The 23,165-nt window shown below is 53.1% G+C and overlaps 12 protein-coding genes across 12 annotated transcripts; 6 read left to right on the top strand and 6 right to left on the bottom strand.

Moving 5' to 3' along the window:
• Positions 1-86: 86 nt before the first annotated feature.
• BDQ94DRAFT_151998 (uncharacterized protein) lies at positions 87-2,080 on the top strand. The gene has a single exon (XM_026767860.1). It carries the CDS (start codon positions 229-231, stop codon positions 1,807-1,809), a length of 1,581 nt encoding a protein of 526 aa, XP_026621468.1. The 5' UTR covers positions 87-228; the 3' UTR covers positions 1,810-2,080.
• A 250-nt stretch (positions 2,081-2,330) lies between these two features.
• Positions 2,331-3,542, bottom strand: BDQ94DRAFT_183497 (uncharacterized protein; the record flags this gene model as incomplete). The annotated part of the gene is made up of 3 exons (XM_026774434.1): positions 2,331-3,191; positions 3,287-3,386; positions 3,433-3,542. 3 exons carry the CDS (start codon positions 3,540-3,542, stop codon positions 2,331-2,333), a joined length of 1,071 nt encoding a protein of 356 aa, XP_026621467.1.
• A 759-nt stretch (positions 3,543-4,301) lies between these two features.
• Positions 4,302-5,648, top strand: ura6 (uridylate kinase ura6). Its single transcript, XM_026776959.1, has 2 exons — positions 4,302-4,493; positions 4,635-5,648. The coding sequence occupies exon 2, from the start codon at positions 4,697-4,699 to the stop codon at positions 5,333-5,335; it is 639 nt and encodes a 212-aa protein (XP_026621466.1). The 5' UTR covers positions 4,302-4,493; positions 4,635-4,696; the 3' UTR covers positions 5,336-5,648.
• Positions 5,649-5,877: 229 nt separating this feature from the next.
• Positions 5,878-7,395, bottom strand: BDQ94DRAFT_174728 (PCI domain protein; the record flags this gene model as incomplete). Its single annotated transcript, XM_026772398.1, has 2 exons — positions 5,878-7,061; positions 7,146-7,395. 2 exons carry the CDS (start codon positions 7,393-7,395, stop codon positions 5,878-5,880), a joined length of 1,434 nt encoding a protein of 477 aa, XP_026621465.1.
• Positions 7,396-7,670: 275 nt separating this feature from the next.
• Positions 7,671-9,253, bottom strand: BDQ94DRAFT_151995 (uncharacterized protein). Its single transcript, XM_026767859.1, has 3 exons — positions 8,603-9,253; positions 8,468-8,544; positions 7,671-8,406 (listed from the first exon to the last, which is right to left on the bottom strand). The coding sequence occupies exons 1-3, from the start codon at positions 8,706-8,708 to the stop codon at positions 7,993-7,995; spliced, it is 597 nt and encodes a 198-aa protein (XP_026621463.1). The 5' UTR covers positions 8,709-9,253; the 3' UTR covers positions 7,671-7,992.
• BDQ94DRAFT_97535 (uncharacterized protein) lies at positions 8,710-9,136 on the top strand. Its single transcript, XM_026776958.1, has one exon. The coding sequence runs from the start codon at positions 8,836-8,838 to the stop codon at positions 9,103-9,105; it is 270 nt and encodes an 89-aa protein (XP_026621464.1). The 5' UTR covers positions 8,710-8,835; the 3' UTR covers positions 9,106-9,136.
• Positions 9,254-10,494: 1,241 nt separating the features above from the next.
• Positions 10,495-11,608, top strand: BDQ94DRAFT_151992 (PaaI family thioesterase). Its single transcript, XM_026767858.1, has one exon. The coding sequence runs from the start codon at positions 10,627-10,629 to the stop codon at positions 11,356-11,358; it is 732 nt and encodes a 243-aa protein (XP_026621462.1). The 5' UTR covers positions 10,495-10,626; the 3' UTR covers positions 11,359-11,608.
• BDQ94DRAFT_97525 (thioesterase family protein) lies at positions 11,465-12,871 on the bottom strand. Its single transcript, XM_026776957.1, has 2 exons — positions 12,581-12,871; positions 11,465-12,523 (listed from the first exon to the last, which is right to left on the bottom strand). Exons 1-2 carry the CDS (start codon positions 12,705-12,707, stop codon positions 11,571-11,573), a joined length of 1,080 nt encoding a protein of 359 aa, XP_026621461.1. The 5' UTR covers positions 12,708-12,871; the 3' UTR covers positions 11,465-11,570.
• A 152-nt stretch (positions 12,872-13,023) lies between these two features.
• On the bottom strand, positions 13,024-16,419 carry BDQ94DRAFT_151989 (putative alpha,alpha-trehalose phosphate synthase subunit TPS3). The gene is made up of 3 exons (XM_026767857.1): positions 16,222-16,419; positions 13,454-16,161; positions 13,024-13,388 (listed from the first exon to the last, which is right to left on the bottom strand). The coding sequence occupies exons 1-3, from the start codon at positions 16,242-16,244 to the stop codon at positions 13,339-13,341; spliced, it is 2,781 nt and encodes a 926-aa protein (XP_026621460.1). The 5' UTR covers positions 16,245-16,419; the 3' UTR covers positions 13,024-13,338.
• Positions 16,420-16,896: 477 nt separating this feature from the next.
• Positions 16,897-18,433, top strand: BDQ94DRAFT_151987 (Stk19 family serine/threonine-protein kinase). Its single transcript, XM_026767856.1, has 2 exons — positions 16,897-17,499; positions 17,553-18,433. The coding sequence occupies exons 1-2, from the start codon at positions 16,941-16,943 to the stop codon at positions 18,143-18,145; spliced, it is 1,152 nt and encodes a 383-aa protein (XP_026621459.1). The 5' UTR covers positions 16,897-16,940; the 3' UTR covers positions 18,146-18,433.
• A 588-nt stretch (positions 18,434-19,021) lies between these two features.
• Positions 19,022-20,036, top strand: BDQ94DRAFT_174722 (uncharacterized protein; the record flags this gene model as incomplete). Its single annotated transcript, XM_026772397.1, has 3 exons — positions 19,022-19,323; positions 19,398-19,477; positions 19,636-20,036. The coding sequence occupies 3 exons, from the start codon at positions 19,022-19,024 to the stop codon at positions 20,034-20,036; spliced, it is 783 nt and encodes a 260-aa protein (XP_026621458.1).
• A 166-nt stretch (positions 20,037-20,202) lies between these two features.
• Positions 20,203-22,994, bottom strand: BDQ94DRAFT_151985 (C2H2 zinc finger protein). The gene has a single exon (XM_026767855.1). The coding sequence runs from the start codon at positions 22,902-22,904 to the stop codon at positions 20,910-20,912; it is 1,995 nt and encodes a 664-aa protein (XP_026621457.1). The 5' UTR covers positions 22,905-22,994; the 3' UTR covers positions 20,203-20,909.
• Positions 22,995-23,165: the final 171 nt, after the last annotated feature.

Genomic DNA, 23,165 nt, shown 5'->3' with positions numbered 1-23,165 from the left:
ATATGGCGTGATTGACCCAGAAGCTCCCACGAAGCAATGGAAGCCTTGCCAAGTTGGACCCTACATCTATGATGCAGATGGCGTACGTTTTCTCATTCCTTATCCCAGAAATTCATTTACCCCTTTCGTGAGGAAAGGGATGTCCCTCAATAATGAGTGAGATCCCTGAAAGGAGTAAGTAGCTTACTAACCGGCCATACGTAGACTCTTGTTTGGGCCGGATCTTGCATGTTCGACAACCGCAACATTTTCGATTTCAAAGCCATCAACAATATCGACGACAAATCTCATCTGTCCTTCATCCTCCAGCATGGCTACCAGGACGGCGGGAGGGACAAAGGATACGGATACATTCTCGACCAGAACTATGAGGTCGAGAGTGTTGTGCCGGTGACCAACGATCTCTCAGCATTTAACATGCATGAGTTCAACGTCCTTCCTGGTGGAAAGACTGCTTTGGCCTGCGCATACCGCAACGAGTACGTCGACCTGGGAGACCTCGGTCGTCCCAACGAGTACGGCTGGATTGTTGCTGGTGGCTTCGTCGAGCTGGACACGGCTACCGGCGATGTCCTCTACGAATGGTCTTCTCTCGGCTACATCCCCATCCACGAGTCCGTGAAAGTCGATTCTCGCTCGCCGCCCGCTTCCCAACCCGGCTGGGATTATGTCCACGTGAACTCCATTGACAAGAGCTCGACAGGAGACTACCTCTTGTCTGCGCGATTCACGAGCACCCTCTACCTGATCTCCGGCGAGGATGGCCAGATCAAATGGCGCCTTGGTGGGAAGTACTCCGACTTCGTTCAGGACTTCACCTTCTCCAAGCAACACCATGCACGTTTCGTCGAGTCCAACGCCACCCACGCTATTGTCTCCTTCTTGAACAATGCCTCTGATGAGGCCGAAAACGAGGAAGAGACATCCGCAGCGATGTTCGTGCAGGTCGACACCACGACGACCCCCATGACCGCGCGCCTGCTCAAGCACTACAAACGCCCAGACAACGGCCTGACCCGGCTCCGCGGTAGCGTCCAGACTCTCCCGAACGGAAACGTCTTCGTGGGTTGGAGTGAACAGGGCATGCAGAGCGAGCACTCGCCCGACGGCAAGGTCCTCATGCAAGGCCGCTTCGCATCCACCCGTTTCTCGACCTACCGCTCGTACAAGTTTCCCTTCGTCGGCCGCCCCAGCACTCCTCCAGATGTGGTTGCCTCCGTCTACGGTACCGACGAAACCGACCTGGCGACGATCTTTCACGTCAGCTGGAACGGTGCCACCGACATCGCCACCTGGAACTTCTACGCACGAGCCGACCGCCACGGCATCCCCGTCTTGATCGGCAACACGACCAAGTTCGACTTCGAGACCATGTACATCGCAGACGGCTACCTCGACTGGATCTCTGTCGAGGCCGTTGACAAAGACGGCAACGTCCTCGGCACCTCTCCCATCCACCGCACCGAGACCCCACAGAACTGGCGCCTGGCCGGCTTCCAGGGCGACACGAAGCCTACCTCCGATGACCCGACAATTCTGTACGGCCCCAAGAAGGCCGAGGTGGAGGAAGATGTGGAAGAGGAGGACCCCAATGCCGAGGCTAAGCAAGCAGCCATGGCCGTAGAGAAGGCGTACGAGGTCATTCACGGAGTCGGTGGCTTGTTGATTTCTGTTCTGGTCATCTGCTCCGTGGGCGGGGTCCTAGCGGGCGGTTATTGGTTCCTCCGTCGTCGTCGTATGCAGGCATACCACGAAGTTCCGTCTGAGGAGGGCCAGTCCTTGACCGAAGTTGATCGGTCCAGGGAGTAAAAGAGAGAGAGAGCGAGGAGAGAAGCACGTCGTGAATAGAAGACGATATGAGTGCGAGCAAGACTTGGGGGGTTGCTCGCTGGGTTGCATGCGAAGAAACCAAGGGCATTGAAGGAAAAAGAATCGAAGGAAGAGGGGTCATTTTCTTTTTGCATATCGCGGGCGTTCATGCATGTCTAGACACCCACCACTTTTGTACCGTATATTCCCCCCCTTGATGACTGACGTACATATTGACTACATATAATTGGACTTGCATAAATAGACAGCCAGTATCTTTGATTTGACCCAACAAAGTGGTATCTCTAATTTGTCTCTGCTATAGTATTGAGAAATGTGACGTATCATAGAAATAAATCGGAGTCATCTCTTAAAACACTTAAGCGGAATGACACAAAGAAAGCAAAGATGAGAAAAGAAATAGATATCAACGATCAATCCTTTCCCCGCCCCCGGAACATATGAGAATGATATTTATCTTCTCCATCAAAGGGACCAGGAACATGAATGAAAAAGGGATATCAGTTAGTTCCATATACCTGCAATTCCATGAAAGAGCAGCTTAATTCCCTGGCCATTTGCTCATCTTCCCTGACCTGGAACGCCCTAGGTTTCATGAACCTCTTTTCGAGGGTTTTGGCCATGTTTTTCAACTTCTGTGGCCCAAACCTCGGCATGTCGAGGTTGATGTTCACGACGTCCAAGCCACCTTTGTACTCCGCAAAGGCCATCATTGGCAATGACCATGTCTCGCCGATCTCGAGGTTCATGGGCCAATCACGGATGCGGAAGTAGATGTACAGGACTCGCAGTCCTGAACAGCACTTGACCAAGTTCTCGCATGCCATTGTGAAAGCCCAGTCACTTCGAACCTTGTGAATACGGTGCTCAGTCAGGCTGGGTTCACTATGCATTTCCTGGTTAATCTCTACGTGCCGTATGTCAGGCTGTACTTCAGAGGGGATGATGTTAAAGAAGCGGTTCATAGTCTTCGTCGAGGTGAAGACAAATTGGGTAGTTGAGTACAGCCACCAAAGGGTTTCGCAGTAAATACTGCGGCATGTAAAAACCAGCCCAATAGGCACAGGGTGTTGGCATTTCAAATAAGGGTCCTGGATTTGCTGCGTGACGGGATGGCGCGATCGAAGCTGATTGTGATACAGGCGGTAGTACACTCTTTTTGGGTGCTTCGCAGGGTCTTTCTCGCGTCTTCGTATGAGCTCAACACGGCGAGGTTCAAATATGTAGCCATAAATTTGGCTTCGAATCTCGAGTGGGAGTCGCTGGAACGTTGAGGGTATCTGTGCTGCTGCCTTCTCTTCAGCCGAACCGGGGGATTGACGCGGGAGAATGAAACATGGAGCTGTGGACATTATTGCATGCTGTTTAGTGACTGGATATCTAGAATCGGTAGGGAAATTCTTCCTAGATCTGCTTCCTCGGTAGTTGGAACGACTACGGCCGGGAGCTCCGTTACTAGTTGATGTTCCTTGTGATGGCTGAAAGTTGGCTGTCTGTACTTGTCCTCTAGGATGACCTCTCTGTCCTCGGTAGGCATGCGATTGTCTCCCACGGGACTAGGTGTGTTAGCATGTGCATTGTACGTTGGGAGAGATCACCCACATTCGAAGGATGGTGCTGTTGGCCTCGGGACGAAGGCTGAGGATGTACAAGAGGCTGTGTATGCATAGCTGCTTGGAAGTGACCTCTGGGCGCTCTGGGTGCTCTTGCATGCGCACGATTGTTTCTTGGAGCATGGGGGTGAGGATGAAACATCTTATTGGGGGAGACTGCACGGAGCAGGGAAGAAGCTATGAGATGCCGAGGATATTAGGATGAATGGGGTAGCCAGAAGACAAAGGGATATGATTGTTAGAAATGCAAGAATAATGTAAAATATGTAGTGCCAGCGAGTCACTGTTCACTTGAGAGAGTGTGGCAGCTAGAGATTGTTCACTTGATGAGATGCTGTAGATGTGTATATTAAGGTGATGAATATTGGCAAGAGTTGTCAAGAGGTGAACGTATAGAATCCTATCATCCCACAGCCTTGATGAACTGTCACAATACAGCGACTAATAGCATCAAAGGAACTGCACATAGAGTAAAAAGGAGAGAGAGAGAGAGAGAGAGGAGAAGACGAAGCTATACACAGTAACACTCAAGATTGTATAGATCAGGCCATCCGCGCTAGTCCCAAAGCAGCGAGTGCGAGATGAACCTCAACTTCTTTTCCTGCTTTTCTTTCCTCTTCTTTCATCTGGTGGTTCTCTTCTGCATTGCATCCTTGTAAGTCTGCAGCTTTGTAGCTCAATCTGGGACTGTTCTCAATTCCCCTTCAATTCTCCTTGATACTTTATCCTCACCCCCAGACCTCCTCCCCAACCCTCCAATGTCTATCAAGTTACTGCGAGGAGCTACACTGCCGCCCGTGGTGGCCCCCCACCGACATCTCCGACTGTCTCTCCATCGCCCCTATTCGTCCTCCTCTTCTCTCTTCTCTCCCTCCTCCTCTTCCTCCTCCTCTTCCTCTTCCTCTCAATCCTCCAACAACCCCACCCAATACAGCCGCTCCAACTTCAAAGTCCTCCCTTTTGTTGCCCTCTTCGCCCTGGGCACCGGTTCCTACGTCTTACTTGTGAAATCCCGCACCGGCGTGCACAAACCCAAGCCCGGTTCCAACTGTATGTCCCTCTTCCTCTCTTAATCCACACCAACCCACCCCTCTTCTCCCCTCCAAACAATAACAACCTCATTCCCACCACCAACAAACAAATAAACAATCTTACAAAGAAACTAATCACCTCACCTCCCTCCCTCTCCAGAATCTGATCCCACAAAACAAACCAACCAACCAACCACTACCACAACCACCACCACCACCAAAATGACCACTCAACCCCGCTTCTCCCCCACCGACATCACCGTCGTCTTCATCCTCGGCGGCCCCGGCAGCGGCAAAGGCACACAATCCAGCAACCTTGTCCGCGACTACGGCTTCACCCACCTGAGCGCCGGCGACCTCCTGCGCGCCGAACAAGTCCGCGAAGGCAGCCAATACGGCGACCTCATCAAGACCTACATCCGCGAAGGCAAGATCGTGCCCATGGAAATCACCGTCGCGTTGCTGTCCAACGCCATGGCGGACGCCTTGGCCTCCGGCAAGAAACAGCAAGAGGGTGGCCCCAAGCCCCGCTTCCTCATTGATGGGTTCCCGCGCAAACTCGACCAGGCCGTGTTCTTCGAGGATACTGTGTGCCCGTCGGAGATGACGCTGTTCTTGGATTGTCCCGAGGAGGTAATGGAGACACGGTTGTTGAAGCGGGGCGAGACGTCCGGTAGAGATGATGATAATGCTGAGAGTATCCGGAAGAGGTTCCGTACGTTTGTGGAGACTAGTATGCCTGTTGTCAAGGCATTTGAGGAGCAGAATAAGGTTGTTTCGGTGACGGCGACGGGATCGGTTGAAGAGGTGTATGAGCGCATTCGCGAGGGATTCAAGAGTAAGGGCATTAATCCTTTGTAAGGTTGGTTCTGGTTTTGAAAATATTATATCATGTGTTTGTTGGGTGGTACATAGATGGATAGATGGTAGATACGTGAGAGCCATATTGATGAATACATTTACATCGTGATACTAGTGGCGTATATGCTCATATCATATGAGTAAACAACCCTCGCTGCAGTATCCCCAATGGTCTATGTATAGTGTAGTACTTGATGCATATACATAAAAAACTCAGTTACACACTCGGCATAACTCGTATCATTGTCAGTCAGGTTTTTCCCCCCACCTTCTCATGATGAAATGTGGATATAAACCTGTCTAGAATCCAATAGCTACCATGATAAATAAAAGAAAAAGGAAAAGGAAATTGGAACCCATGAGATGGAAATAAAGGGAAAGGGGGATAAAAAATGTAGACACAGCAGAACATTAACATAGAAAGAACACCTTCCAAGCCCACAACTCACAACAACACACAGATAACTTTTTTATTCATTCATCCCAATGTGTATGCTTCTCTGTGTATCAATCAATCATTCAACCGAACAGTAATCAGTCCTTTACTCCACGGCAACAGCCTCCGGGGCAGCGGCGGGCGCCGAAGGTGCTTGCTGCTGCTGTTGCTGCTGCTGCTGCTGGTTCTGGTTCTGGTTGTTGTTATTGTGACGGCGACGGTCACCACCCTTCTTGTCGTTACCCTTGCCCTGGGCAGCCTCCTCGGCAGCCTGGGCCGCCTGCAGCCCCTCGCGAACAAAGCGCTCCCGCTCGCTGCGAACAACACCCAGCACGTTCTCCAGGCTGCGGCGCCAGACCATCAGGCGACCCTGCACCTCGGCCCACTGCTTCTCACCAAAGACACGGTAGGTGGCCCGGTGGACCAGGAACTCGGAGCGCAGCTGCGACAGCTTACCCTCGACGAGGCCGGCGCGGATGGTGTCAATAACCCACTTCTCGACGTCGGTGGGCTCCACGCGGAGGGCCGTGGCAATGGTGGCGTAGGGAAGGGAGCGGGATGGGGTAGAAGCGGCCAGGGAGGCCAGAGTGAGCAGGCGCATCTTGTTCTGCAGGGCCTCGCCGGCCTCAGCCAGCACGCCGCCGGAGATGCTGGCCAGAGGGGTAGCGGAGACAAAGGCCTCGTAGGCGTCGAGGGTATCGGCGGTGAAGATCTCGAGCAGCTCAAAGAGGGTGCTGTCGCTGGACCGGAGGGCCTGGACGGCGTCGGAGGCAGTCAGCGGGGTGAAGTCGAAGACAGCCGGGTGGGTGAGAGCGGAGGTCAGGGCGCGGACGGCCAGATCGCGGGCCTCGGGGGCGCTGGCATTGGCGGCAGGGATGGTCTGCAGGGCCTGGACGACGTGGGTTTGAGCCAACTCGGGGTCACCGGACGCCTGGGCGGCATCGGCAATGGCGAGGTGCAGGCGCTGGGCCTCGTCGGCGTCCAGCTCCCAGGCGGCGAGCCAGCCGGGCAGCTGGGTGGCCAGCTGGGACTTCAGGGCGTCAAAGGCAATGGACGAGCTGGACTGGCGGATGACGGCGACGGTAGCCAGGAGAACGTGGTAGCGGCTGGAGTCGGAGGGAGCAAGCGTGTTGAAGATGGTGGACAGGATGGAGATGGCCAAGGAGGGGCCGAACTGAGGGGAGGAGGAGATGGGTTTGGCGAGGTAGGTGCAGATGCGCGACAGGAACATATCCGGGTCGGAGGCCTGGTGGACAAGGTGGACGAGAAGGTTGTAGGCGGAGATGATCTCTGTATAATTCATTCGTCCGTACGTCAGTCTCTGTAGGATCAACGTCTCGTGGTATGGAGGGGGTGTCTATCGATAATACGTACCCTTCTCGGGGGCGCCGTTCAGGACAACGGCCGCGGAGACCAGCTTCTTGAGGACCTCATCGCGCTGCTTGCGGTCGGGCTCTGCATCGGACTGTTCCTGCTCACGAAGGGGCTGCAGAAGCGGGGAAATCTCGGACTGAAGGCTGTTGGAGGCCTCGGACTTGCGCAGGGCGTCGATGTACTGGGCGAACTCGTCGGCGAGCTCGGTGAAAGAACCCTCGATGAGGAGGGTGGTGGAGGGGGCGGGCATGATGGGATGGGGTAGTGAGAAAGGATGGAGGCGGGGGGGGAGGGAAAAAGGAGGGAAAGAAATCAAAGGAAGAGGGAAGGGAAAGAGGAGAAAGAAGCGAGAAGAGGCTTTGGAGATTGATCGAGTCGACTTGGTGTTGCGAGACTGACTCTGTGGAAGGGATTTGGGCGGTGGAGAAAATTCAGTGTGGGAAAAACTCTTGGCGCCGCTGCATCGGGAGATCGTCTCGACATTTACTTACTACCTGCTTATTACTCTTCGCATTTTACTCCAGATATCTTGACAAACAATCACTCCGTTTTTTCTTTTCTGATATCAATTCATACTAATCAACTCAGTACTCAATCTGCAATTATTACAAGAATAACTCCCAGGCGCGCTTGGGGGAATCGTACGAGAATAAAATAAAAAGAACCATCAAGTCGTAGAACATGCAACTGCAACTGGAAACCTCCTTCTTTCCCCCGCCCCATCATTACAACAGCTTCCTTCCTCTCATTACAACACAGCCAATTGCGACCCCAACGTGATTATTACACCCAGCAATAACAGCACTCCCATCTCTTCTTCTTTTTTTTCTCACCCAATACTGATCACTTACAGAACCAGGCGCAGACCCACAAACAGCACGGTCGCCAACAGACCCGTGGCATGCTCCTGGGCCAGACGCACCGCTGCGTTGGCAGTGGTCGAAGACGAGCTGCTGCTGCTGGTGCTAGAAGCGGACGATCCACTGCTGCCAGAACCGGTGCTGCTGGACGAGCTGGTGGACGTGGTCAGAGAGGCGGCCGTGGTGGTGGTCGAAGAGGTAGTGCTTGAGGCCGACGCATTCAAAGTGCCACAGTCCTTCTCGCGCGTCTCCTGGCACTGTTCCTGCTCATCGAGACTGGGCGAGTCCTGAATGCACTGAGCGTAGGTGGCCTCGCAGACAAAGAAGGGAATTGTCTGAGTGTACTCTGCGACGTCGGCAGTGGAGCCGTTGGAGCAGACGCAAGAGAAGTCCAGGGTGCTCTGCCAAACTGGTTAGCGGGTGCAAGGGTACAGAAGCGCCGAGAGTGTTGGTGCTACCCACCGGATCACACGAGTTGCTAGTAGCAACACCACCGCAGATTTCAGGGCAAGAGTTGCGCTCAGCAGTACACCAGGAGTCTGAGGGGCAGTAGTCAGTAACTGAGTCAAGACCATCCATCCACTGGAAGGGCCTTACTTCTCTCCGACAAGCTGATGGCGGTGATGTTGAAGTCACTGGGAAGAGTGTAGTTGCTGGACGCGGTGGCCGCGACAGCCAGAGACATCAAGACGAGAGGAAGCATGGCGAAAGAGCTACTGCTAGTAGAGCTGAGCTGAAAATGCAGGAAGTAAGATAGATTGTTGGGTGAGGTATGAGATGTAATCTGGGATTGGATAGTCTGGCAATGAGATAGAAGAGGCAGACGATCAATGGATGAATGGAATGGAAGAGGAGAAGGGAGGAAGGGAGGCGAGGAGGAGAAAGAAGAAAGAAGAAGTAGCAGAAGAATGAAGAGGAAAAGAGAAGCGAAGGAGAAGAGGAAGAGGAAGAGGAAGCGACGGAGGGAAGAAGGAAGAAAGCCGGCGATAAGAGGACAAAACGGGAAGGGGCAGCAAAAACAAGACAGGAATTCCGGCTGTTTATTTATTTTATTTTATTTTATTCTCTTTGAGCAGAAGATTCTTTCTTCCGGAGCGTGAATGAACCAGTGGAGGAGAGCGATTGGGTGCGTTTAAACTAGCAAGTAGTATAACTAAAGAAACTAGATAGATACTGCTAGCTGGATTAAGTACTTACTGACCAGGTCTGCAGAAAGAGTGAAGATGCAGGAGTCCTGATCATCATCAAAATCATAAGATAATAATAAGTAACAATACTATAATAATACTCAAGGCTAATAACATCCATACGTCGTGTGTTTCAATTCGAAAGCAAAAAGAGTCGATAATTATCTCTGTCTGTTTCTCTGACTTTCCCCCTCATTTCTGGCTCCAATTTCCCGTTCCTTGTTTTGGTGCAGCGACGGACTCATGATTTGGCCGGCGATTTGTTTGTTGCCCTACGCGAGGGATGCTAATTAACCCTCGAGGAGAAGGTCGCAGACTTGCAGATGTCCTGTCTGGTTTCGATTGGTCCGCCTGCAAGAGAGACAAACTCCTCTCCAAGACATACTACTCACCATAGAGACAACAGACACCAGTAGGAAAGAGAAGGAAAAGGGAAAAAAACTGGAGAATTGAAGAATTTTCTACCGATTTGTCGCTGCCTGGAATGTGCAACAATTCTCCATATTTTTTTTTTCTTGTGTTCAACTTTTTTCAGTTTTTTTCCCCTCTTTTTTCTCCCTCTGGAATGGCATGAGAGAATGCTGGCGGCTGGTTGATCCGGGATATTCGGTGTGAGTGAGTCCCTCTTGGGCCCTCGCAGGACTGATTTCTCCTCTTTGTTATCGATTCATCCCCGGTAGCGCCGTGAGCTAAAGTGACCGGCGCAGCAGATGACTGGCTGCAGAACTGGAGCCTAAAAACTAGTCGAGCGTTAGTCGCGACGGGCGTCCATGGCATACGTAGCCCGGGATTCAGGTGGTTTCCAAATGTTTATCCAGCCAGTCAGTTCGGCAAAAGGGAAGCAAGCAGTCTAGTCAGTTTTGTCCGGTGTGTCAGGGGAATGGTTGATGGGATGATATTAATAGTTATCATCAGACAACTACTAGCAAATAATTGGGCGTGGCGACGGAGATATGTTTAGCCAAATATGAAGAAGAAGCGATAGTTACTTGAGTAGTGGTTACTGTATAGAAAAGAAGCGAGCGATCATGAATGGGATTTACTCCGCTTTGCTTTGCCGGATCCAAGGCTGGGCACATGATATCAAAACAGTCATGCCCCAATCCGGCAAGGTGTTTCCGGTATCCTAGTGGTAACCGGTTCAGTACCGTCCGAGACAGACGTTGTTTACCAGGAACCCATACCAAACTGGGTAAATTGACGGTATTGAAAAGCTGCTGCAACAAATGTGATTTCACCGAGTTATCCCTCGGCTGATCTCCTCCAGACTATTGCTTTCCTTCCCCTCATCATCCCTCTCTTCTTCTCACCCCCCATACTTACTTACTCTGAAACATCATATCATCCATCTCAATTCGACACCTCACACAACCATACCACCTCCTATCCCCAAATCTCACAACAATCATACAACACACTACCGACTTTGTAAATATGTCCTCTTCAATCCTCGATACCCCCGATCCCACCTCCTTATCCCCTTTCCTCAACGCCTCCTCCTCATCCCTCCGATCTCTCCTCCACCACCCAGACTACCTCCCCATCCGCACATACTCGCGCATCCCTAAACCCTCCACCGGCGAGGATGGCTACTTCGCAAACACCCTAGCCACCTCCCGCACCATCCCCCACGTCCTGACGCTCCGTCGACGTCCGCACCTCCTCTCCCTCCTCCCCAACTCCCCGCCCACCTGGCCCGCTCCCACCGGCTCTCCGACTCCAATTGAAGACCCCGACTTGATCCTCATCCTCGACATTGCTGCCCCCGGTGTCTCGGGACATCCGTCCACTGCTCATGGCGGAGTCCTGGCTACGTCCCTGGATGAAGCCATGTCCTATGCCGTGGCACTGTATGCGCCGGAGACGGGCCCGAAGCTGGTAGAGGATGAGCAACCGGATGGCCCGCATGTCCCGCCTACGCCGCGCGGAATGCTCTACACTGCCCAACTAGACATCCGCTACAAGAGTCCGGTTGCTGCGCCGGGGTATCTAGTTGTTCGGACTAAGGTCCTCGCTCGTGTGGGTCGCAAGTTCTGGGTGCGCGCGCAGGCCTTTCAGCCGCAGGATACAGAAGGTGCCGTTACCTCCCCCCAGGCGGAAGGAGAACCAATGCGTCTTACCACGGATGCGATGGCGTTTTGGATGCAGACGGGACCATCGCTCTAATTTCCTTTTTTTTCTTTTTCTTCTGTGTGTTCTATAGATCTAGATTCTATTACCCGTGTATATAGTCTATGTACATATTGCATCGACCGGTAGATAGAGCCAGTCGTTCGGAGAAAGAGACAAGAAGAGAAAAGGAACAGGGTCGAGGACGATTATGAGACAGAAAGAAAAGGGAGGAAGAAAGAAAGAAAGAAACAAAGAAAGAGAGGTATCTACAACTTCGCACGAGACCCGATATTGCGACTGGCACTCAACACCAAACCCACCTGCGTACTCAGCGCCACCACGTCCCCCTTATCATCCACAACCGTCACATCCAAATCCGTCCGTCCATCCCGCACCTTCTTCGTATACACCCGACTATACAACCACTCCACCCCTTCCTCCGGCAACCTCGTCTTCAGATCAATATTCAACGTGACCGTGGGAAACCAAAACAACCCCTTCCCACCCCCCACCGCCGCCTCCTCCGCCGCATTATCAAACCCAGCCAACGCCGTAGGAAACATATCCGTCAAATACACCAGCGCCTCGTTGGTCCACCGGGCATTCACATCCCCTCCAGGACGGAACCTCGCCCATTGCTCCGCATTCATCTTCCTCTCCTTCCTCTCCTTCTCACTAAGCTCAACAGGTACATAGAATTCTGTCTGCCCCGTCGCCTTTCGGAACTTCGAATGCTCCGGTTCGAACTTCCCCCACGCCCCATCACGCCCTGTCCTCCCTAACGCCCCCAAGTTCACCGATCCATCTCCATTTGACCCGGCCGCCGGCGCAGGACTGCTGATCTTCCACCCTGTCGTAGCACTCAGTCCCTCTTCGGCGTCCGCAGGACTGACGGTAATGTATCCTGCTACTTTGACTTCCAAGTCCTCATCTTCTGCTTCGGTGCCGGTAGTCGTAGTAGTAGTAGACGACTGTGATTGCTTCCTTTTGCCGCTATCCGGCTTCTGTAACAACATAACATGCAGCGTACTCGTCCGCCGTCCCAGCTTCGTATCCTGGACTTTCAGCACGGCGGGACCTGTCGCTGTGCGGCGGAGGAAGGACAGTTGCATGGCGATCGGGGTCGCGGGGCTGTTCTTGTAAAGAGCTGGGTGGGTGTGCGCGAAGTGCACGAGGGCGAGGCGGTAGAGGATGGAGGTGGTGTAGCCACCATGGGGGACTGTAATAAACAGTGAGTATGCAATATGTAGTGGGGAAAGGTATATAAGTATCCTACCTGCTCCGATGCACCATTCGTCGCGGAGATGGGCAGAGTAGCGGTGCGAGCTGAGGGGGGTCACTTTGATGGCGGACTCGAAGGCCGAGCCGTGCGCTGGAGGTGGTGGTGGATGAGGGGGAGACATTGTCGGTCAGTGAGGTAGTAGGTCAGTTCTCGATGTTTGAAGGAGGATGGTGTGGTGTATTTAAGTGGAAACGATAGAGAAAGTCTTTGGTCAGTATATTCTATCCATGGAAGAAAAGGAGAGACCAGCAGTTGAGAGAAGAAAAGCAAGTTATCAGTTTTGTCTCTATCTGTTCTATCTAAAACCAAAATGGATACCGAGGGAGGAAAATGCCTCGGTTGAATGTTCCACTTATCGGAATTACTAACCCGTCACAAGGTTCAGTCCTAATCAACTTACACAGTAAGTTTTTTAATAATTGTTACTATGTAGATCACTGGATTGGAGATTTTGCGTGTATTATGGCCTCGTCTATGTGACCCCCTTGAACTCCCACAGCTGCCCTCTCTCTCTCTTCCTCTCTCATTCTATATTCCTTGTTTACCCCCAACGATACATTGAAAACCAGTCCGCACGCCTATTTGCTTGTTCTTGCTTTTGTAGTTGAAGATGTTCAAATAAAAATGTACTGATATGCCCGAAATATGTGCCCGTTTCATGCAACGCAAGTGAAGAGTTAATTTTGCCCATCATGTACGCTCGCTTCAAGTCATGTACTCGTAGATATTCTCATTCCGCATCGTTTGTCTTCTCACGGCCCAGTTCGGGTTGCCGCCAGCTTCTCCAGACACGATAAGACTCCTATTCGTCACCCTGCAGTTAGCATCCTTTCACTCCTTATCGTGAATTTATTGAGAGCAGCTTACCGGTCACTCCCTGTGTCAGAGTCGCCTTCGCTTCCGTGCTACGGGATCCGAGCGTCACCGTCATGGCGTAGTTGACTGCTCGCGCGCTGTCGAGCTTGTTGGCCCATCGGAACACTGATTCATCATCGCGACCATCTCCAATCGCCAGCAGGAACTCCGGCCGCGGCACACTCTCGTCCCGTTGGCTCTGCTTGAGACATGACCGCCATGCCACTTCCGCTGCCGATGCCTTGTTGATGCCCGCCGGTTCCACCACCAGCGCACGCTCCACGGGAACCGCATGCACCCCTTGGCTCAAACAAGCATCATTGATGTGGCCAGCACACTCTGACGCCAGCCGCGACGCCGCCACCTGGTCCTCCGCCGACTCGTAGTGAAACATGAGCGAGCAGTGCCGCTGTTCGACCCAGCTACCTTCCGCGCGTTCCTGGTAGTATTCCAGGATGTGCGACACTGCCGCCTTCCACGCGTCCGTTTGGACCTTGTCCGTCAACTTCAGCCAGGTCTCCGAGTTGGGCTCGCGCACGAAGCACCCGTTTTCGGCAATCAGACCCAAGCCGGTGACCAGCCGGAACAGCCGCTCCATCTCCTCAGGCATGCGGGCGCTCATCACATACACCACGTTCCGCGGATCCTCGGTTAGTTCTGCCAGTGTTGTGATCGCACGCTGCGGAGTCGTCACAATAATACTCTTTGGTGAGCCCCAGGAGGCGAGAGTGCCTTCATAGTCCACGATGATCAGCCGGCGCGACGATCGATGATACATTTCCTCCAACTTGTTTATCTGAAGCCGGGGCACGGCCATGATCTCCCGGGACGACTGCTCGTTCCAGACCCGGCTCAACGTCTCACTGAATGACTTGACCCAGTTGTGGGTAGAGTTCTGCAGTACTGCCTGGTGTAGCTTCGTCCACACTTCCTGGCGCTCCTGCTCATCCCTCGACAAGGCGGTATGGATAGCTTCCGCACATTGACGGTAGTCCCAGGGGTTGACCAGAAGGGCATGGTCGCCAAACACCGACGCGCTGCCAGTGAACTCGCTCAGGATCAGGGATCCGTACTTTTTGTTGCCCCATTTGCCGTCCTGGCAGTAGACAAACTCATGGCTGGTCAAGTTCATGCCTTCACGTAAGCTGGTGATAATTAGAGCGTCTGCCACGGAAATCAAGGCGAGATATTGGGGGAAAGCCAGATCCTGCTTTAAGAAGACCAATGGCTGATGCGCAAGCGTGGAGTGAGTGGAGTTGATCCGCATCGCGATATCGGAAATGGTTGCTTCCAGCTCCGGCTGCTCGGTGGTGCTGGTCGCCACCTGGATCAACACCACCTGGTCTCGCCATTCGGGATCTGTATTGAGGAAGAGTTCGTAGCTCAGCAGTTTCTGTCGGATTCCGCGCACCTGGTCGATCTTGTCCCGCGACACGATGAGTCGCTTCCCCTCGTAACGCTCCGAAATGGTCTTGATCCATCGTTCCACGTCTGCGGCCCGCCGGCGTTGGTCCCATGAAGTCGGATCAATACCAATAGAGAATTTGCCAACGTTGACAAAGCGATCCTCCAGCTGCAGCCCATCATTGGTGGCCTCCACACAGAGGATGCGGCTGCACGTCTGGAGGAAGTGTCGACAATACTCATCCGTCTGAAACCCGACCAGGTTAGCACCCAGTATTCCCTCGAGAAGCTCCTTGCGAGGCGCCAAGCACCGGAACACCTCCGATGAGGGGAAGGCAATGTGGAGGAAAAAGCCAATCTGGGCATCGGGAAGCAGTTTCCGCAGCATGGCCGGGACCAGCAGCAGGTGGTAATCCTGCACCCAGATGGAATCACCACGCTTCCAGTTCTTTGCGATGCGCTCAGCAAAGGCTTGGTTCGTTTTGACGTAGTAGACCCAGGAGTGGTCCTCGTAAGCCTTGCTCTTGGGGTTGTCCGGAATCTGGTAATGGAACACGGGCCAGAGGATAGTCTTGCAGAAGTGCGTGTAATGGCCATCAAAGTCACCGTCACTGACGTAAACGGTCACGGAGCCGTACTCATCTTCGAGCTTTTCGGCGATGGCCTCCTTGGTGTGCTCCGGTAGCGCATCAGTGGGCATCCCCAACGTACCCACCCAGACCTTGTCTTCCAGCTGTCCGGCGTCCGTGGCCGATCGCACAGCATTGCGCAAGCCTCCGTTGCCCTGCTCGGCCGTCTCGATCGTCCAGTCGGCGTAGGAGAATGAGCTTTTGCGACTGTGGTCCGCCCAGCTGTCCCGGATATGCGAGGTTGGTGTCTTCGGGACCGATCGTGGCTTTTCTTTGGGCGCCTCTGTCCCTGAAGGGCCGATTTCTTGATGCTTGAGGATCGAGGGCGAGGCCGGGAATGCTGCTCGTGGGCGAGGTTGGTTCAGGGCTAAGGTGGAGCCCCAGGCTGGGGAGTGAGCTTCGCTCTCCGTCAACAGAGTCACTTCGCCGTCAGTCTTGGGGAAAGGAAACCCGGTGTGCTCTTGTTCCGCCTTAGAAATGTCTGTGGAGAAAATGCATTCATGCTCAGTAGTGGCACCTGGTGTGAGGCCAACTTGGGGCGCTCCATTGTTCCTCTCGAACAAGCTCAGAGTCGCGTTTGGGTTAGGGGTGGAATTCTCGGCGGGATTGGTTGGTTGAGGGCTCGTCCCCTCCGCCGGACGAATCTCGGGTTCATTCTGATGGAAATTAACCGTGTAGGGCAGAAAACTGAACCCCGCGACAGTCAGAAGAAAACACCAGTAGTTGTGTACATTGCTAGGCACTTACAGTGAAGCGATGTAGATGGTCATGGCGACAGCGGGGTAGCTGGGACCCCGAAACGAGTCAAACCCAGTAACCGAAAGAGAAGAGGGAGTAGGAGACGAAAGATGTACAGAAGACTGACAATTAACCTACCGCCCAAAGAGAGAGCGCGACGGGACAATGGGAAAAGGAGGAAGGGATGAACAGGGAGGAAACACAGGGAGAAAAACGGGGAGAGAGAGAAGATGGAAGAAGATGAATGGAAGAACAAAAAGTGCAGGTTCTCATGGCTACGTCATGTGCTGGTGAAAGGAAAAGCAAAGCGACCAGCGGGTTTTTTGTTTGAATCTGTCGGGTTTGTCTGGTTCCAGGTTGACACCATTCTTAGGTAATTCCCTTCATTTCCATCAGACGATTCCCTTGTCTAGTACTTGGATATCTTCAGCATTACTTCCCTGTTTTTTTTCCTGCCTAAATATTCACCCCTGCTTTGGGGACTTTGAACAAGTCTTTCTGCTGATGTTCTTCACGGGTCTCCACTCGGTCCCGCCATTGGCCCAAACCATGTTAGTCGGTCACGTGCCCTTATCTCTGCCGATCAGTTACGGCTGCCTCAGGCGCCACTCCTTTCCTTCCATTTCCGGCGCATCGATTCTCCGCTTCTCTCTTTCTTCCTCTTCTTCTTCTTCTTTGTTTCCTCCCCTACTCCCTCATTCCTGATTTCGCCGTATACTCACCCTGCCATGCCCTTGCGCGTTACCTCGGCTCCTGTTTCTGGTATCAAGAAGAACCGAAAACCCGCTATTTCGAGGCCGCGGGCCTCTCCCTTCGCCGCCCATGCCCGTCGCAAACCTTCGGCGCCGTCATCATCCGGCACTTCCAAGATCTCCAGCGAGCAGGACGAGTGCGAGCAGGGCCCCCTTCCAGATCTCGGGCCGTCGCGATACATCTCCGAAACTGCCTCCGTAACGGATGTGGTTGAGGCGCTCCAGTACATTCGCAACAGCATGTTTGACGATCTTCCCCGCCGAGCGGGCATGAATAGCACGCGCATCGCCGAGGTTCTTAACTTCCGTCGCTCCCTGCCTCCCCTTGCCTCCGTCGCACACGTTCATACGCTGCTGGAAGCACCCACCAAGGTCGAAAAGGAAATTATGGAGCTCGTTCGCGCCGGTCGGGTCCGCCGCTTGATCGTCCCCGGAAGAGGCAACGATGCCGCTGGCTTGGGCGATTGCTTGGTATTGAGCGAGGAATGGGACGGATTGGTACTAGATAGCCCTGCTTTGGAAGCACCTCTGAAAGGTGAGAATCTCGCTACCATTCAGTCATTCATACAGCAAACTGATCCGTGTCAGAGAAATTCCTCGCGCTGCTTGGTCGGATCGGAAACACGTGTGCAATTCCTGGGGCAGCCCTCACTCCGCCGGAGTGTATGGCCCTGGTCCGGGCTGGATTTCTCGTCTCTTCTTCGTCCCTAGCGAAAGGCTCGTCTAGCTTAGCTTCTCTCCCCGTCTTTCCTGCGACCTCGCCCAGTCCAGCCTCAGCAAGCCGAAGTGGCGCTTACCCTCTAAGCGAGGTTGGAGCAAACCCTCGTTCATCATCAACTACTGCGACACTTTTCCTATCGCTTCCCAATACGGGCCCCTACCTTCGTCTACTGAGCGCTGGCCGCTCACACCTCCTCTCGCTTCTGAAGAAGTCTAGTTCAAGCGAGGTCCCCGTTTACCTCCTGCGTGACCGCTGGGACGGGGCGGTCGAGAGTGAAAAGAGCTTCAGTGTAGCGAAGAGAGCCCGGGGGGAGTTTTCCGGCATCTTGCCGGGCCGGACGAAAAAGTACAAGGAGCTCTTCGGAATGAACTTTCGCTGGGTTCTGGAGGAGGCGCTCGGGGCGGGATTGGTCGAAGTCTTTGACACTGGCAGCGTTGGTCCCGGGGTGCGTTGCCTGTGATCGAGTGGATTGTCCGATCAAGGATGGTTCTAGACCAAATGACCCGAGGCATGAAGTGAAGAATGCTGCCATATAAGCTTGGCTGCGTTTCGATGCGTGCTTGCCAAAGTTTGTCTGCCACGGACGCGACGCCGACAGGCCCGTAGTCGAACGAATCAGTCGGCTTCTCACGACCAAATGATTGTCAATGTTCCACATTGCTCTCCGGAGCATGTGAGCTCACGAATATATAAACCAAATAGATCATGTACATAGCCTAGCATATACCCAGACCAATTCATACTATATAATGCGTAGTGTCGATGCGAACCATCAGATAATAACCTGGCAGGGAAGAGCAAGTGATGTGATTTCGACAGAGCGAGCCATTCAATTTCATCACGGTGAATCCGTTGGCCTCTGATGATTTTGTTGGTGAACCTGTCATGATGTGCTGCAAGTCTCCTGTATGCCTCAACGCTGCATTATATTGCGCCTCAATCGTGCCAGTCAAAGCGACCAGCTAGGACACGTCGCATGCACATCATATTTATAAACCAGACATGTAATTACTCTTATTTCAATTAACATTGATGCCATTGTGTGAGTCGAGTCCCACTGACATATCATACGCCCCATGATGAAGTCTAATGAACTTAGTGTCAACGGGCTGGATTGGTATTTTGCAGCTGAGGGAAGAGGAATGAGATGAAAAATGGAAGCAAGCAATGAGGAAGAAAGGGAGGAACTGAATATTAATAGCACGTTCTACCCGATAGAAAGCATCTAATCAAACAACCTCCTTCCACTTTACCCAAAGCATTAACTACTGCCATCAAACTTCAAGCCTCATCTTTTCAAATCTCATCACCACCAACATAGTATATCCATCCCACAATGTACCTCCATCTCAACCCACACCCCTTCTCCATCCTCCCCTCTCATCCCGCCCTCGACGAAACAAACACCATTTCCTCATCAACCCCAGCCCATCCCCAACTCCGCTCCTTCCTCCACGCCTGCCTCACCGAATCCCAAACCCTCCTGTCCTCCATCCCCACCACCTTTCGCCGCGACCACAAACCCCGCCGCGCGCCGCCATCCACCGCCGCCATCCACCTCTACACGCGCAACGACAATCAAGAAGGAGACTACTGGGTATGCCGACAGAGCACGCACCAAGATGCAGCAGTGACGGGGTCGGCCTCATGGGAAGAATTCCGTTCCGGGTTACGAGAAAACCATTCCGAGAATGAAATGGATTTACGCCCAGTGTGACGTCCGTGGTGAAATTGGTGGAGTGGCCGTCTGAAGTCGATGTAGAAGGTGGCTGGGGGAAGGTCGATGTTCATGGTTAGTACTACTCCGTCGCATGCTTATATTTTTTCCCCCTCCCTCCTCTCGTTTGTCTTTAACCAATATCTTTTATTTCCTTTTATTATATAATTGTGTGTGTGTGTATGTGTGTGTGTGTATAAGTATTAGTATACTAACTACGTATATCTATGCAGTGAACCTCATCACGCATACCTTCCACCCCACAATTCTGATTGCGCCTCGCTCGTTCCTTGTCTTGGTGATTTCGGCGGACCGAGCAGCAGCAGCAGCAGCCAGGGAGCAACAAGGGTTTGTGACGATCCAGATTCCACTTGCTGTTGAGTCGAGTCCCGAAGCTGTCCGGAAGGAGATCATGGCGGCAGTGCCCCGGAATACGATCTTCGCGTCCTACGCGAGCGTGGAAGAGGTCGTTGCGACGGAGAGCGGGCTGCAATGGACCATGGCGACTACTTCAGATGCTGGCGGGGCGATTCCTCGGTGGATCCAGCGGAGCTGGACCATGGGCGGAGTCCCTAAAGCTGTTGTCGCCGACGTGGGCTTGTTTCTGGCCTGGACGGCCCGCCGGAGGTCTTAAAGAAGACCCATGACAGTCTGGGGGTTGAGTACTGGGCACCAAGGTCGATCACAAGAATGGTGCAGAACAAGAAGCACTACAGATAGGTTGCACTCCCACACCATTTCACGTTTCACGGTCTAGAAATGGTACTGGTCCGAGATTGTAGATTACAATTCCATTACTTCCCGTTATTGAATAGACAATTGAATTAATCAAGCCCGTCGCTCACGTGTAGTGATCTCCTGAGCTAATGATTCGAAATTTTGGCCTCCAGACTCCCGGCTCCTCTTTCACGGCAATGGGATGCTGATACATACAAGGCATGCGGTTATGATGACGCCGAAGAAGACAACGTGATATAAAAAGACAAGGGTTGCTGTCATCCAGCTAAAGTAGAAAGATATGCCAATGACCCTATGAATCGGGAACCTCCACCCATGTTCTGCCAGTACTCAAAGACTGGCAGGCGGACGGAACGTTACCACAAACGAATAAAGAATTTCTGACCTCAAAAAGACACAATCGTGGATATTCCACGTCGAAAGGTGCGATTCGATATAAGAAAGATGGAACAGGGCGGGCCGAGTCCGAGACCCATCATCAGTAACATAAATGTATAGAGTCAAAGTGGGATAATGCAACGCGCAAGCAGGAGATGGGATTGAAGGACCGAACCGGGGAAAGGGAAAGAAAAAGGAAATGGAAGTTGAGACAGTCGTCGCAGGTGGGAAAATTATTCACTTGGCAGTAGAAAGGGTATTATGGTGATTCGCATCAGCGCGATTGAAATCCATCACAGAAGGGATGGGGGAAGTGATATCTAATAATGAACAAAAGGAACAGGAGATGTTTGTGCACTTGACACGGATCCTCCGTGAGGGTAGAACTGGTTCACCGTTGGGATGTACCAGCAGCGTTTGTCTCGGGTTGAGACTGAGGTGCACTTTGGCTTGACATTGCTAGCGCGTTGACGTTAGCTGATGCAAGTTGGGCCCTTAGAGCGGCAACTTCCGTCCGAAGTCCATTTAATTCTTCGTGCACCGAGCGGACATAAGCCCACAGCTTGTCTTCCCGCTCACGGAACTGCTCGATGAGATTGGACTCATGAGGACCAGTGATCTGGGTGCCATTATTCGAGGCCCCTTCCGATCCAGGTTTCGACGGTAGTGGACCACCGTGGTTATTTGTGTGATTGTGAGGGGTCATGTGTTTGGTCGCCGTCGAAGGCGCCGGTGGCACTGATCCTTGAGAGTGAAGGCTAAACCGAGATTCAGCCGAGTTCATCCCCGGGGGCGGCGGGAGCTGGGGAGCACCCGGTTGCGGTGGAGGCAGACCCAAGCCTGAAGCAGCATGATTCGTTACGGAACTTGAGGAAGATCCTGTCCTGCCGAATGTCTGCTGCTGGAACGACTGAGCCATACCAGGCGAATGAGCACGATGATGGATATTATTCTCCGGGCCATGGCCAAGCTGATGCGATGACAGTGCATTTGGCGATAATGGCTTCGGGCTCCCCGTGATATTTGTAGGGAAAACGGATGCACCTGACGGTTGACCAGGCGGTGGGAATGTCATGTTTCCGGATTGCGATACGGGAGACGTTGATGCACTAGAGCCACCATGGCTTGGAGGAGGGAAGAGACCCCCGGGGGAAGGTCTGCCTGAAGCGATCGGAGGATATGTGCTGGGCTGGCGCGGTTGATAGCTCGTAGTGTTCGAACGTGAAATGGAGTCCGTCGACATATCATGCTTCTTGATGCTGGGCATGAGTCGCCGCTCTTCTTCCTCATCCATGCGCTCTGGCTCAGCTGTGTACACAAGTCCATCCATCGTATCATCCGCGGCTCCAGGAGCCGGAGCCTCGCCATATTCATCCTCGGGAACGTAGCTTCCCATGCTTGCTCTGCGCCCCGCGCATCCGCCTTGGCCCTTGTTGTGGCGAGCTAGAGCGTCGCCACGGGCGAACCTGCGCCCGCACTTAGGGCAAATATGGGGCCTTTCGCCAGTATGAAGCTTTGTATGTCTCTTTAGATCATGCAACCGACGGAAGCGCGATTGACATGTTTGGCAAACGTATGGCTTTTCCTGACTATGCGTAAGCAGATGGCTCTTCAGATTATGATGCCTTGTAAACTCCGTGGCACAGTATGGGCAACGATGCTTTTTGGCCGACGGTGATCGCTGGCCCTTGTGAAAACCAGAGCCAGGTAAGCTGAGACCACGACGGGGGTCATTAAAACTGGCCGTGGGCATCGGATACGAGAAGGCTTTGTTGCCTGTTTCTTGCGGCATTTCTCCTTCATCACGGTGGCGAGGGTGATCGCCATCTGCAGAGCCAGAATCCTCGATAGGACCTGGACTAGCTACGGTTGAGGCATCGATAAGTGTGTTGTTGTTATCGGCTGCCCCAAACGTATCAGACGCATTGCCCGGGCCCGAATGTGAATCAACTTGCATTTGGTCTGAAGAAGTTTGCATGCCTTCGTTCACGGGATTTGTCTGCTTCTCGCTGGCACCGAGGGCCTCTCTCGCGACTTGTGAGCTGTGCTGTTCCGACTCCTTCTCATGCTCCAGCGGGCGGTCTGTCTGGCCAGCCGTGGCCGGCGGCGCGGTCGTCGTCATTGGTGGCAGCGAATCTCCGGAGCGCGAGACGTTCAGTCCAGCGCTGGCGATAGAGGACAGGCTTGAATCAGGTTTCGACTGTTTTAGGAAAGCGAGGGGTTCCGATGGAGCAGATATTACGGGGTTCGATGTCCCAGACAATGGTTTTGAGATAGTAACGGGTTCGTTGTTCGATTGCATCAACGCAGCCATGGATAATGGATGTTTCGCGCCAGCCTGAAAGGGTTGGCGAAGGTGTGGGAAAGCTAAGTCAACAGAGGCCATGTCAGTAGGGGTCGTCTTTCTCTTCCGGTGATGAGTGGGGAGGCATGGAGGATCCAGGGCGGCCAAGGAAAAGACAGGAAGGGACCGAACATATAGAAAGCAATGAGGCAGGACAGAAGAACGAGTAACAATGATCAGAGGCACTGTTGCGTGGGGCGCTCACCTAAAACCGAGTGTGGCGCAAGCTGACGGGAGGTTCAGCCTTCGCGCGATGTCTTGTCAGACAATGAGGTCCCACAGAGACAGATACGGGCCTCGCAG

Source organism: Aspergillus welwitschiae (assembly GCF_003344945.1).
Source record: "Aspergillus welwitschiae strain CBS 139.54b unplaced genomic scaffold BDQ94scaffold_45, whole genome shotgun sequence".
Classification (NCBI taxonomy): domain Eukaryota; kingdom Fungi; phylum Ascomycota; class Eurotiomycetes; order Eurotiales; family Aspergillaceae; genus Aspergillus; species Aspergillus welwitschiae.
Note: the sequence above shows the minus strand (reverse complement) of the source record. Positions and strands in the feature narration are given on the sequence as shown.